At 40.2% G+C, this 15,162-nt stretch overlaps 1 protein-coding gene across 3 annotated transcripts in view; it reads left to right on the plus strand.

Moving 5' to 3' along the window:
• LOC109843946 overlaps window positions 4,485–15,162 on the plus strand; it is a 33,092-nt gene continuing 22,414 nt past the window's right edge. For 2 of the 3 annotated variants that reach the window (XM_020412940.1, XM_020412941.1), the window contains exon 1: window positions 4,485–5,248. In XM_020412940.1, the coding sequence (XP_020268529.1) occupies window positions 4,625–5,248 (624 nt within the window). In that variant the 5' untranslated portion in view covers window positions 4,485–4,624. The remainder of the gene's footprint in view (window positions 5,249–15,162) is intronic. The other variant, XM_020412942.1, reaches the window with a different exon arrangement.

Here is a 15,162-nt window from a genome sequence, read left to right on the forward strand (position 1 = left end):
CGTTGGACACGTTCTTCGAGCGAGCATGCACTTTCACTAACAACTGACAGATTCCTATCCGTTGGACACGGTCTTTAAGGGACACGGTCTTCGAGGGACAACTGACGGATTCTTATCTGTTGGTCACTGTCTTCGAGGGACACGGTCTTCGAGGGACACAGTCAACCGACTGATTCCTATAAAATTCGATGCCTTCTCACCTCAACTCATCATCTCCCAAAACAAAATGTCTAGATCATCTAGCTCAAGCGATGATGAAATGATGAAGATGTTATTTCTTATGGGAGCTGCTGTTGTCGAGGAAGAAGAACAAGAGAAAGTTGGAACTTCACGTCAACACAAAAGACGTATCGTGCTCCATCGAAACCGATTGGAAGGCCACAATTGGTTGTTCCAAGATTATTTTGTACACACACCAACCTATCCTCTTCATTATTTTCGTCGAAGATTCAGAATATCGCGTTCGTTATTCCTTCTAATCCACAACGCAGTCGTCGAACATAACGATTACTTCTTCCAAAAGAGGAATGGTGCTGGACATTTGGGACTATCTAGCCTTCAAAAAATTACTGCAGCGATGCGAATGCTCACATATGGAGCATCTGTTGACGACTACGTTCGGATCGAAGTTAGTACATCGATTGAGAGCCTGAGGAGGTTCGTTCGATCGATTATCGACATCTTTGGGGATGAATACCTTCGTGCACCGACTAATGAAGACGTTGCACACCTGCTTGAGGAAGGTTCACAATGAGGTATTCCTGGTATGCTTGGGAGCATCGACTACATGCCCTGGACATGGAAGAACTGTCCAACCGCATGACATGGTATGTATACTGGCAATTTTATGAACCTATAATTATTTTGGAGGGTGTAGCTAGCAAAGATCTTTGGATATAGCATGCCTTATTTGGACTGCTGGGGGTCTCACAATGACATCAATGTTCTATATCGTTCACCGGTTTTCGCACAGCTTGCGGAGGGACGAGCTTCATCGTGCAATTATACTATCAATGGCCATGAGTAAAATATGGGATACTATCGACGGGATTTACCCAGAGTGATCCACATTAGTGAAGTCTATTCCAACATCTCAAGGAAAAAAGAATAAATACTTTGCCCAACAAAAAGAGAGAGCAAGAAAAGATGTTGAGCAAGCTTTTGGTGCATTGCAAACTTGATTTGCGATTGTTCGTGGACCAGCTCGTTTCTGGAAACATAGTGTGCTGAAATACATCATGGAAGCTTGCATCATAATGCATAACATGATCATTGAAGATGAACGAGATTGTCAATTTGACAACAACTTCGACTTTGTTGATTCGATACCAGACGTTGAACCTTCTCATGTGCGGACGGTGTCTCTAACTGAGTTCATCCAAAATCATCATCGGATTAGGAACACGCAAATACACAAATCACTAAAGAATGATTTGATCGAGCATCTGTGGCAGCTTAAGAGATCCATAGCCGAATATTAAGTTTCTTTATGTCTAATGTAATTTCAACGATAAAGTAGTTGTACTCATCATCGGATCGAACTTGTTTGAGTTGTTGTACTACGCCAATTTTAATTTTAATAAAGTAGTTGTATTCATTCTATGCCAAAATTAGCAAGTGCTAGTACAATCAGAAATCTATTACAAGATAATATTTGATAATTAGGAAGAACTAATGTGGATGTGATGCGAGTACAATCATAAATCTAATACAAGATAATATATAATAATTAGGAAGAACTAATGAGGATGCGATGCGAGTATAATCATAAATCTAATACAAGATAATATATGATAATTAGGAAGAACCCTTAGACATCCACCTCTCCAATATCTCTGTCTGACGCATTTTAAAGTATTATCGTTGAACTGAATTGAGTGTTGAGAGATCCATCTTCATGATATCGTCATCTTGTTTCTTCTGTTTTAGATCCATTTTTTGATTGGTGGTTTGCTTCATCTACGCGAAAGCCTCTGCCATGATGGACTTAGAGGACTCGGAGTTTTCCACATTTGGTTTCCTCTTGAGCTTTGTCGCTTTCCTTCTTTCAGGCCTTGCTATAACATCATCTAAGTCAGTGTTCAATTCGATGGGGGTTACTGGAGAGGAATTGTTTGGTGAGGAATCAAAGTTTGTGGTTCTTCTGGGCTGTGATCAAATCTTATTGTAAGTTTCAATATGTTGGATCCACTTTTGATGATGACGCAACTCAACCCAGCAATGGTCAAATACGAATGACTTACCATAAAGAGATTTGTATAATTCTTTTACTTCTGCAGCCTACACAAGAGTTAAATTTAGAATAATTAAACATATATATTCCTCTCTTCATTTCTATGATGTTTACATAAAAACATATAAGTTAAATATTTACCTGGTCAATAATTCCCGTATCAGATCTTTGTCTTCCTTCAATCTGAGCAACGCACCCGCAGAACTTGTTAACGGACAGTTGAATCGTTGGTCAACGATGCATCATTTGGTTTGGTGTGCGGCTCCTTAGATCAGTGGAGTATTGGATAAAGTAGTTGTTAGTTCTGTGCCAAAACTTATCTTTGTGTTGCCTCGTACCTTGGATGGCGTCTTGGCTCGTGTTTAGCCAAGCAGACACTAGAAGCTTATCCACGAGGACAGTCTAATTTTCGGACCGCGTGTAAGCTTTCTTCTTCTTTGTGGTCTGTATTTCTTGGGATGACACTTGTTGTGTTGCCGATTGCGAGAACTCATGAGTGGGGTGACTTTTTTCTACGACGTCTGTTTAGAACGGCGAGTATAAGGCCGATCCTTCACCAGTAAGGAGTTACGAATAAATGTTTTGGGAGGGATCCATGAGCTTTGTAATTTGATAGGAAATATAGTGTTTTTTTTATGAGAGAGTTGTGTGGAAGGATTTGTGTAGTGAATTGAGAATTTATAGATTTTTTTTACATTCATGCCAATTATTTAAATCTCAATGGCTAATCAATTTTGAAAAATCACCAACGACTTCTTTTAACAACTATTTTCAACTTAGGTTCTGGGTTCAAAAGTAGGGGGGTTTTGTAAAAAAAAATTTAATGGTTGGGAGCTCCCAAGCGCTCCACAAATTTGTGGAGCGCTTAGGAGCTCGATAGCATGAGCTCCTGGGCTCCGTGCCACGCAAGCTTAATGATAAACCTTGGGAGCTTGCTGGGCCGTCGGCAGCAGGCTCACACCGTCACCTCAACGTTGGGAGCTGGGGTGAGAGCTTGCTGCACATGCTCTAACATTTAGTATTTTCTATAGATGCTCCTTATGCATTGGACTGTAAGTAACATATGGGATCTTTTTACAGAATTGTTGATGTTAATAATCACACAAATAATAATAAATAAGGGTGAGGTTGATTTGGGGCTGCTAACTTTTTCGAATATTTGGTTTTGAGTTGAGTAGTTTCTCCATGAACAAATAACAACTTGTAAGAAGACGAGGACTAGTTCCCCCGTTGTTCCTCCGACGATCAAGTCAGTGATAAACTTGAGTGGGAAAGTGATGAACTGTGTGAGTTTTAAAGTGCAATGGAGTGGAGAAGAATTCTGAGATATTGATTACCCTATTGTTGAAAATAATACCCCTATTTTATAGGGGTGGTATAAGGGCAGAATGATAATCTCGGCCGAGTTTACATTTCGCCTGTTTGCGGGGTGAATCAAGCAAAATAATCATGATCACCCACTAGAATTCTTCAAAATCCTAACCCAAATCGATGCAATCGAAAGTGACAGCAGAATCAAAGCAATCGAAAGCAACCAAAATCCTAATTAGAAAATCCTAACACAAATCGAAGCAATCAAAATTCTAATTAGAGAGACGGATAGAGATTTACCTGCGGGGTCGGAGAGAATCATTTGAAACCTTAGAATCACTGAATCAATAGATACCCCCAAAATAATTTTATCCAAATTTATGTTTTGACCTTCAGATCTTCTTGCAAGTTACAGTAGAAATGGAGGGGCAGGGTAAGAATTGATCGAAAATTTGTTGATTTGTGATGAAGAATGATAGAGTTTGGTAGGAGAAAATTGAGGAGGCAGGTAAAAGAGGAGGGAGACGAAAATAGAAACGATTACACTAGGGTTCGGTGCGCTAACGATTTTCGGGGTCATGAGAGAAGTTTTGATGAGGTGATTTTTTTTGGCAGAGATCAACCCCAAATCCCCCCTCAATGTTATGATTTTACAAGTTCTAAAATTTGTTTTTTTTGCAGTATAGGGGTTCAAGAAACCAAAAAATTATTTAAAACAAAGAGTTTATGACATTCAAAAACTCTTACTTTTTTTTTAATTCTAAAATTTGAAATCCCTCCTATATCCCAAAAATATCTTGAACCAAACACCACTTTAATAATACTGTTATTTCTAGTCAAAAGATCAGGGATCCAATCCTTGTGTCCAGTGATTGTGATTGATGACTTAGCCAAATGAAATAAGTTGCCTAGACTGCCGAGCCACATCTTGGAAACTAAAGCATCATAATTAATTTTTCAGAAAAACATCACAGTTTAGAATCCGGAGCTCCATCTTGGAAGCTGAAACGTCCCCAGTCCCTTTTACCAGAGTATTTGTCATCATTATATCTCAAAGACAGAAATTATACTCTTTTCACCATGGCGGCCAGCAAAGAGAAGATAAGCCTGAAGCTTCTGATCGACAAGCAGCAGTCTCGAGTGGTGTTCGCTGAATCCGACAAGGACTTTCTGGACATCCTGCTAAGTTTTCTGACAATGCCGACGGGCACCGTCATCAGGCTCCTCGGACAAGACTCGTTGGCGCTGGGATGCATTACCAATGTATACAAGAGCGTTGAGGGTCTCGACAGCCAGGTCTTTGAGACCGAGGCCTGCAAGTCAATGCTGCTTAATCCTCTGAATGCGGCGGGACTCCGCTGCGAGAACTTAGCAGTTAACGTTGACGATAAGATTAACCCAAGAACGTTCTTCACGTGTCCGGAATCAGATTGCTGCTCCAAAGCCACCTGTTATTATAGCTCTGTTCCTAACGTCCGGTGTTCCTGCGGAAAGGAAATGAGCTACGCTGGAACATGGGAAAAGAGAGACATGAACGCAGCTGGAGACGGGGTTTTCGTCAGGGGAGATCTTAAGTTTATTATTAGTGATGAGCTACGGGTAATGCCGGCTTCTACAGCGGTTATTTTATCTTTGTTCAGCAAGCACGGGATAACAGATGGCAGAGTACTAGAGGAGAGAATTGTGGATATTGGCCGTGATGAGGTGAACCATTCTCTCTCTCTCTCTCTCTCTCTCTCTCTTTTTCAACCTGGTCAAGGTTGTAAGAAATATATGGCCTATGTGCCATATATTAAATTGGGTATAAGGTTTAAATAATATTAATACTATTATGAGGATTATTGGTTATGGAAAAGTACTTAATATATTAGTATATATTAATGACCATGTAGTTAATTAACTAACACCCATGTTTTTAATCATGTTAATGAAACATGTGTGGGTGTGAAATTTTATTAACTACCGGATAGTTGCTCCTCTCTCTTCCTATAAAGAAATCTAAGCACATAATTTCTAAATCCATTAGTTAACTTCGAAATTAAAAAAAAGGGCTTGGTTTTGAAGAAGGATTAGAGAGAGAAAGCAATCTTCTCCAAGGTCTCAATTCTCTAAGGGTTCATAGCATGGGCTCAAGGTATGATCTCAAACATCTTATATTTGTGATTATCATGAAGTTCTACGATCCATGTCTTCTAATTAATTATAGATGAGTTATGATTATATTAACATATGGTATCCGAGCTTAGTTTACGAACTCATGATTTTCCAATGAAATTTAATCCGCTGCTAATATTTACAATTAACATATGATTGTTAAGATTAGGCTTATTTATGTCGCATCTATACATGTTTAGGTTACATGTATAAACTAATACTTGTTGTGCAGATTTTGTAAAAGTACTGGGGCGGTTCTTTTCTTTAAATAGTTTGCTTTGGATTTTATCATGAACTGATTCGATGCCATATCAAAGAGACCATTCAAGAAATTAAGATTCATGATGCTGCATCTGTTAGTCTTAATTTGATTTATTATTATTATTATTTTAAAGGAACTGATCGTCTTAGATTCCTTGATCAATAAAAGGATTCATATCCGTCTATATGTCATTTTCTTTTCTCCGCCAATAATTTTCCCATTGTAATTCCATCATACTGAGCACGACCCTCTTGGATCTTTCCTATGTCATATCCTTAAAAATGGCATTCATGAGGGAAACAGAGACATTTGTAAGAAATATTCTTGAAACACAATTGTTTACCATTCATCAATGTGAAACACAATTGAAAGAAAATAATTCAATATGATGTTTATATGAACAATATGAGAAAACGTTGGCAATTTAAACTATATATTGTTAGTTACCAAAGTGGCCAATATAGAAGTTTGAAAGAAATTGTGTTATAAAATTGTTAAAGTTACTCACTTATATTGATGCTTATAAATGATTAAGGGTAATTTTAGTTCATTATTATAGGACGTTTTAACACTTATATTGATGCTTATAAATGATTAAGGGTAATTTTAGTTCATTATTATAGGACGTTTTAATCACCCAAAGGTGGATTAGTTGTTCATATAATTAATTAATCACCCAAAGGTGGATTAGTTGTTCATATAATTAATGAACATAATTGTTGGCATCTAGTATACTATTATTAGTTGTATTTTTATATCGAAAGATGTTAAATACTTCTGAGTAGAGTATGCATGTAATTGCCAAATTATTGATTCTTTTAGCATCAAAATTATTGTTGTATGTCTTTGTATCACCCAAAGGAGAACATTGATATACATTTATTGGTTTGAATCTGTTTTATGTGTTTACAAATAAATGTTTTAATGTTGAGTATTATATAATTTTGTAGTACCTGTTCCCGTTTCTCTTCATTCGCATGCTTCGTCTGTTACATTGTTTAATGGACTTAACTTCCTTGATTGGAGTGAGCAAATTCGATTCTATTTAGGTGTATTGGATCTGGATTTGTCACTTCAATCAGAGAAGCCAGCTCCTATTACTGATGCTAGTAGCGATGAGGATAAGATCTTCTATGATGCTTGGGAAAGATCGAACAGACTAAGCCTAATGTTCATGCGAATGAGTATTGCAAATAACATCAAGTCAACTCTTCCTAAGACTGAAATTGCTAAAGAATACATGAAGTCTGTGGAAGAGCGCTCTCAAACGGCAAATAAGTCTCTAGCAGGGACATTAATGGCCACCTTAACCACCATGAAGTTTGATGGTTCTAGGGCCATGTATGAGCATTTGATTGAAAGGACTGATGTAGCAGCAAAGCTTAAGGATTTGGGGATGGCGGTGGATGAGAGTTTTCTGGTGCAGTTTATCATAAACTCATTGCCACCAAATTATAGCACTTTCCAAATGAACTACAATACCATGAAAGATAAATAGAATGTGAATGAGCTACAGAATTTGCTAGTTCAGGAGGAAAGAAGGATTAAGAATAGAGTAACTCACTCCGTGTATCTCCTTGGTAATCAAGGAACTAAAAAGAAGACTGGAAATAAGAAATGGAAGGGTAAAGGGCCACTTAAGGAGAATGGTTCTTCCTCCAAAATCCACAAGGACTTCAAGAATGACAAGTGTCGCTTTTGCGGAAAGCATGGTTACTTCAAGAATAATTGCCTGAAACGTAAGGCATGGTTCGAAAAGAAGGGTAAGTTTAATACTTTCGTATGTTTCGAATCTAATTTAACTGAAGTACCTTATAATACCTGGTGGATTGATTCTGGTTGTACCACTCATGTTTCCAATACGATGCAGGGATTCCTTACGACCCAGACCACAAATCCAAATGAGAAGTTCATCTTTATGGGAAATCGAGTGAAAGCTCCAGTTGAAGCTGTTGAAACTTATCGCTTGATTTTAGACACTGGAGCTCATTTAGATTTGTATCAAACTCTTTTTGTACCCTCTGTTTCTCGTAATTTGATTTCTTTGTCTAAGTTGGATTCAACAGGATATTGCTTTAAGTTTAATGATGGGTGTTTTAGTTTGTACAAACAAAATTGTGTTATTGGTTCTGGTATTTTATGTGATGGTTTGTACAAATTAAAACTTGATAATCTTTTTGCTGAAACTCTTTTGATAGTGCATCATAATGTTGGAACTAAACATGGTTTAGTGAATGAAAATTCAGCTTACTCGTGGCATAAACGTTTGAGTCATATATCCAAAGAAAGATTGACAAGATTGGTAAAGAATGAAATTTTACCAAACTTGGACTTTTCTGATTATGGTATTTGTGTGAATTGTATAAAGGGAAAACAAACAAAACACACAAAGAAGGCTTTTCTGATTATGGTATTTGTGTGAATTGTATAAAGGGAAAACAAACAAAACACACAAAGAAGGGAGCAACAAGAAGCACTAAGCTCCTTGAAATAATACACACTAATATTTGTGGGCCTTTTGATGTTCCATCTTTTGGTGGAGAAAAGTATTTTATCACCTTTATTGATGATTTTTCACGTTACTGATATGTCTATTTGTTACACGAAAAATCTCAATCAGTAAATGTAGGCATCGAAAATTGCCTATAGGTCTCCGTGAGCAGCTCAAAGCTGAGAGGAGGTGAGGAACGTCATTATCCAAGTCACAGAAGCTCGATTAACGTCGATGAACGCTTGAAGTGAATCGACGAACTACGTGAAGCAAGAGAGTTTCAGAATAACGAGGATGCGAATTGATCGGGAGCCCCACGTCGCTTACAAGGCGAAATACCCTTTGTGTCTCATTTATTCCACAGATGATCTAATCATTGGAGCTTATAGAACTCCTCTTCGGCTTTCCAACGCACTTTGAATCGCTTAAATACGAGTTTGGATGAAGAAGTTACGGCGGAAACGGACGAATATGCAAAACGGAACGTCTCAGCCTGAGTTGAGACACCCCGAGGTGTCTCGGCACAAACGAGACACCCCAAGGTGTCTCGGCCAAGGCCGAGAGACCCAAGGGTGTCTCTAGCCCTAAAAAAGTCAGATTTGGTTGTTTTGCGGTTTTAACCGCCCGGATCTCCTTGAAGCCTATAAATACAGCCCATGGAGCCTTTTTTTGAGATCTGGAATTCTCGTGCCTCGGCAGAGGAGGAGTTAGATCTGCAACCCGGTTCGTTCCTTAGGATTATCCCTTTGCGGTAATCTTAAGAAGAGTGATTATCTCGCTTCGCCGAGATAAGAGTTACGGTTTCTATAAATGCGACTCAAACGGTAGTCAATAAAGGCTCATCAAACCCGTTGATGGCTGAGAATTTGCCAAAAATTCTATAAATGCGAGTCATTGACGCACCAGTTCCACTAGTTGGTCTCGTGACTTGAGCATCCAACAAATTCAGGATAAAATCCACACATGCAGATGAATCAGCTTTAACAGTTGGTCCTGCAGCCCCAACATTTGGGACCGCCCTGCTCCAATACCTTAAGAGATTAAACTGTGTATACTCCAGAAAACGTATGAGTATAAACTTGTCAACGTACGAGGTTTAAAAACCCTAAGGTCAACGCCGGTCAACGTGTAACCCTAGGTCAACGTCAGTCAACGCGTTGCGACCAAAAAAGTCAAAGTTCGACGCTCGAAACCCTAGGGTCAACGCGTAACCCTAGGTCAACGCCAGTCAACGCGTTGCGACAAAAAGTCAACATACTGTGATCCGAAACCCTAAGTTAACACAATGTGACGGAGGTAATTCAAAGTCAATGACACGAGCCAAACTCAATTCATCAGCTGTAGACTCGAGACTCCGACGACGGCCAAGCGATAAACGCAGTACCGGAAGAACTTCGGCTATTCGTCAAAGCATTGGATAAAGCGAAAATCGAAGGAGTCAAGAGTCGAAGCTAACTACAGGTCCTTACGCCGACTGAAGGCTACACCAATCACATCCAAAGTATTCCAGCCTCTTCTATAAAAGAAACGAGTCCGGAACGCTTTGCAGGGGGTATCTGTAGGCATCGAAAATTGCCTATAGGTCTCCACGAACAGCTCAGTGCTAAAGAACGACAATGAATGTCACTATCTGGTTCACAGGAGTTCGACTGACGTCGGTGAACAATTGAAGTAAACCGACGAACTACGTGAGCTGACAGAATTTCGGGATAACGAAGGCACGGGCTAATCGAGAACCCCGCGATATTTACAAAAGGAACAACGCCCTTCGTGTCTCATGCATTCAACAGATGATCTAATCATTGGATCTTATAGAACACCTCGTCGGTTTCCCAACGCACTTTGAATCGTTCAAATCCGAGTTCGGATGAAAAAGTTACGGCGAAAACGAACAAACGGGCATAACGGAACGTCTCAGGCTGAACTGGGACACCCGAGGTGTCTCGGACATTGTGGAGCTGTTTTGACCATGATTCGTTTTGAATATGAAGAAACTCAAAACAGGAAAGTTGTAGATATTTTTGTCAGCTTTCCAACCCATCTGGAATCAGGTCATTTGGAGGTCATATGAGGAAGTTATGACTAAAATAGCGCCGAGACACCCTTGGGGTGTCTTGACTTGGCCGAGACACCCTAAGATGTCTCGGAACTTGTGGAGCTTTTTTGACCATGATCCGTTTTGAATCTGAAGAAACTCAAAATAGGAACGTTATAGATATTTTTGTCAGCTTTCCATCAAATCCGGAATCAGATCATTTGGAGGTCATATGAGGAAGTTATGACTAAAATAGCACCGAGACACCCTTGGGGTGTCTTGACTTGGCCGAGACACCCTAAGGTGTCTCGGAACTTATGGAGCTTTTTTGACCATGATCCGTTTTGAATCTGAAGAAACTTAAAATAGGAAATTTGTAGATATTTTTGTCAGCTTTCCATAAAATCCGGAATCATGTCATATGAGGAAGTTATGACTAAAATAGCGCCGAGACACCCTTGGGGTGTCTTGACTTGGCCGAGACACCCTAAGGTGTCTCGGAACGTGTGGAGCTTTTTTGATCATGATCCGTTTTGAATCTAAAGAAACTCAAAACAGGAAAGTTGTAGATATTTTTGTCAGCTTTCTATCAAATCCGGAATCAGATCATTTGGATGTCATATGAGGAAGTTATGACCAAAACAATGAAGAGGGAACAGACTGTCTCGCACAGGTGCGAGACACCCCGAGCTGTCTCGCACTTGGGACGTGTTTTTGACGATTTTCGATCAGTTTTAACCGCTCCGTTATCCCCTCAAGCCTATAAATACAAGCCTTAGGCCTCATTTTTCAAGATCTGGAATTTTGGAGAAGAGGCGAAGCCCTGCCGGAGTGAAGAGTGATCGAGCACTTCAACGCAAGAGAGTTTCTTCGTCAGATCTGCATCACCCGTACCCGATCCTTAGTATTATCCCGTTGCGATAATACTAAGAAGAGCAAATATCTCGTTTTATCCGAGATAGGCGCTTCAAGTTTCTAGATCTCCTCGCGGATCGACGAAGCTCTGGATCAGATCTGATTGCCAGGTAGTCCACGGATATCGACGTCCCCATCACAGGCTAAAGACCCACGCAAGAAAGAGACGACGAACGAATCTTTTGTTTATTTTTAAGAAAGTTGTAATTTTTATTTCTTTGTTTGAATTTATTTGTAACGTTTGAAGTTTTAATGAAATCAATGATGAATGCAACTTTTGACGAAAACAGAAGGGTTTCGGTATTCGAGAGTATCCCTGCAGAAGCATCAAAGCCCAAATCAAGGCGTTTTCGCAAAATACGACCGGTTGTTCAAGATGACAAACTCCCATCAGTTACTATCAACGTGGTCGATAAGGGAAAGTCTCCGATTAGTTTAAATAGCTCAAACCCCAATTTTTCTCCAGAAAGAAGGGTCAATTCGGGAATAACCCAACGAATATCTCAGCTTCAGCTAGAAGCCGTCGGACATAACGATTACCCGGGAATCCATGAAGGAATCCATTCCGATGACGAACTCTCGGATTCTTATTCCGCACTAGCCTCCGACGATACAACGTCTAGCATGAGACAAGCTCGGGAAGTGTTCATGATCAACACCGAGCAAATAGCCAAAATCATTGAGGATGCTCTAGCCAAGCAGAAAGAAACATTCAAAATCGAAATGGAAATGGCTATGCAGGAGATGAGACAAATGCACGACCAACAAATCCGAGCTTTGTCGAATCAGCTAGTTGAATCCAGTCGTCGCACCCAGAACGCCGTAGTTGACAGCGATCCAGAAGTGGACGAAATCATCATGGCCGACGCACCGCCCAAAAATACTGGGTGTGGTTCAAACGCTGGGGGTGGTTCCGCCAAAGATAATAACACTGGGGGTGGCCGCATTATTCCTCTCGGAAATTGTCCAAAACAGGGTATAGATGAAGACGAAAAGATAAAAGATCTCGAGAGCAAAATCAACGCTTTGATGTCTGCTCGAGAGGTGAAGAAGACCGGGATTTCGTGTCCTTACCCGAAAGAGTGGGATTCGATCCCGTATCCGACGAAGTTCAACCTCATCAACTTTACGCCATTCGATGGGAAGGGCTTGCCCACTCAGCATCTAATCTACTTCAAGTCCCACTTGGGCACGATCTCCGGCAATGAAGCCTTGATGGTTCGGTCATTCGTCGGCACCTTTCGCGGGTCTGTCTTCGATTGGTACCACCGTCTCAAGCCCGGAAGCATCAACAGCTAGGAGGACCTGGAGAGCATGTTTCTCGCTCATTTCTTCGATGATGATGCCGAAGTGTCGATCAGGACACTCTTCGATGAGAAACAAAAAAACGGAGAGTCGGTGGATACCTTCATCAAACGCTTCCGCAATCAGGTAATGAACTGCAAGGATCCCGTCACGGAGGAATTCGTCTTGCAAACCTGTCATAACAATTTGTCCATTAACATCTTGGACGTTATGAGAGTAGAGCCGCTCAATACCTGGAAAGAGTTAAAGGTACGGAGAGAGCAGGCCCAACGCTTTCTCAGTAGGAGGAAGGTCGAAAGAAGCTAACCGATGGCTAACCCTCTGAATCCGAGTCTCATTTCCCATGATGAAGAGAATGCACCTACAACAGTTGTTGATGTTAATCAGACGTTGCAACAGCAGCCCCGAAGACATCAGAAAACTTCGGATTCGAGGCTCCAAAAAGAGTACTCATTCAAGGACGAAGACGTTCCAGCCATCTTCGAGACCCTTCTCGAAAACAACAAGATTAAGCTGCCACCCATCACGAATCAGGAGGAAGCTGACGATACTTCGGATCCAAATTACTGTGCATACAACAGGAGGGTCATTCATCCCACAAAAGCTTGCTTTACTTTAAAGAACATCATCCAGACCTTGGTTGAAGCCGGCGTCATAACATTAGGATAAGCCAAACGAGAACGCCACACTCCGAAAAATATACGAGTATAAACTGCTTCTTAACACTCCGAAAAGTATACGAGTATAAACTGCTTCTTAACACTCCGAAGAGTATACGAGTATAAACTGCTTCTCATCACTCCGAAAAGTATACGAGTATAAACTGCTTCTTAACACTCCGAAAAGTATACGAGTATAAACTGCTTCTTAACACTCCGAAAAGTATACGAGTATAAACTGTTTCTTAACACTCCGAAGAGTATACGAGTATAAACTGCTTCTCATCACTCCGACAAGTATACGAGTATAAACTGCTTCTTAATACTCTAATAGGTATATGAGTCTAAACTATTCTCACTCTTGACGGGAAGTTCCTGGAGAATTTTTACATGTAATATTCTTAAGGATAACCCGATCATGCAACTGAATACAATGGTAAACCCAGCTTCACAAAGGAAGCTGGGGGTGGATAATTTATGTAACAGGAAGTTTCCAGAAGAATGTTAAATGTAATATTCTTAGGGATAACCTGATCATTATGAATAAAGTGATAAACACTAAACTCTTACTGTGATTTCCGAACACTCTTTTGCTGAGACGAGATTCGATCACTTCATTTCTTCCCTCACAAAACTCCCATTGGTGTTCGACGACTCATAGTCTCCCACTATAAAATCCCTCACTGATCAAATTTATTGATAGCGAGTCCACTAAAATTCTTTCTGGTTTAATCCATTCATACTTCCGTTATGTTCGTGCACTCAACACTTTCATGGTTAGAGTCCGGATATAATGCTTAGAATTTTAATCTGTCCATCCTTGACAAATTGTCAAACCCCTTCGTGTTAAGTCCCAATCACTTAACATCAGGAACCTCATTTGAGTGATTTGTACAAGTCAACACCCCACTATAATTTGTACTCCCACTCCCATTTGGTCAAACCTTCTTACAGTTAGGACCACAACCAAAATCTCCTCTCGATTCCTCTAATGAACAAGAGATCTACAAATCGAGCGATCAAACCTTCCTACAGTTAGGATCATCTCAAATATCCCACTCGGTCAAACCTTCCTACAGTTAGGGCCAAAACCAAAATTCTCTCTCGATTTCTCTAATGAACGAGAGGTCCACTTTCAAATCGAGTGATCAAACATTCCTACAGTTAGGGTCATCTCAAACACCCGCTTGGTCAAACCTTCCTACAGTTAGGACCAAAATCACAATTCACTCTCAATAAACGAGAAATTTATCTTTAGTTCGGTAATCAAACCTTCCGACAGTCAGGGTTATCCGAGTCTTTTCGATTCTCGGAGTGGAGATCCCACTCCTAGTTTCACCTTTCCGAATTCTGGGGGTGGAGATCCCACCTCGAGTCTCCTTTCCAACTAGAGATAGAATATAAAATGGCTAAATACCCATATTGGTATTTTAATTCAACCCCATTTGCCAAGAAGGTATTTTAAATAAAAAAATCGGCGTTAAGGCATTTTAATTGATTAAAATTAGCAATTAGGTCATTTTTCTCGTCGGCGACCACTTTTCCGGCGAGAACTTGTCACGTGCGTGACACGTGATGACTTAATCTGTGTTTTAGCTGATGATGTGGCTCGGTTAATTTGCTGATGTGGCTCGGTTTTAGCTGCTGATGTGAGTTAATCACAATTTAAGTCCAAAACGAACCAACCTGAATCCTAAAAATTTCAAATCAAACTTCCACGCATTCACTCCAGATCTCAGATCCAACTCAATTATCTTACCTTTACCGCTAACAGAAGCAGCCAAAACCCCCGATTCT

Source organism: Asparagus officinalis, chromosome 5 (genome assembly GCF_001876935.1).
Source record: "Asparagus officinalis chromosome 5, Aspof.V1, whole genome shotgun sequence".
Taxonomy (NCBI): domain Eukaryota; kingdom Viridiplantae; phylum Streptophyta; class Magnoliopsida; order Asparagales; family Asparagaceae; genus Asparagus; species Asparagus officinalis.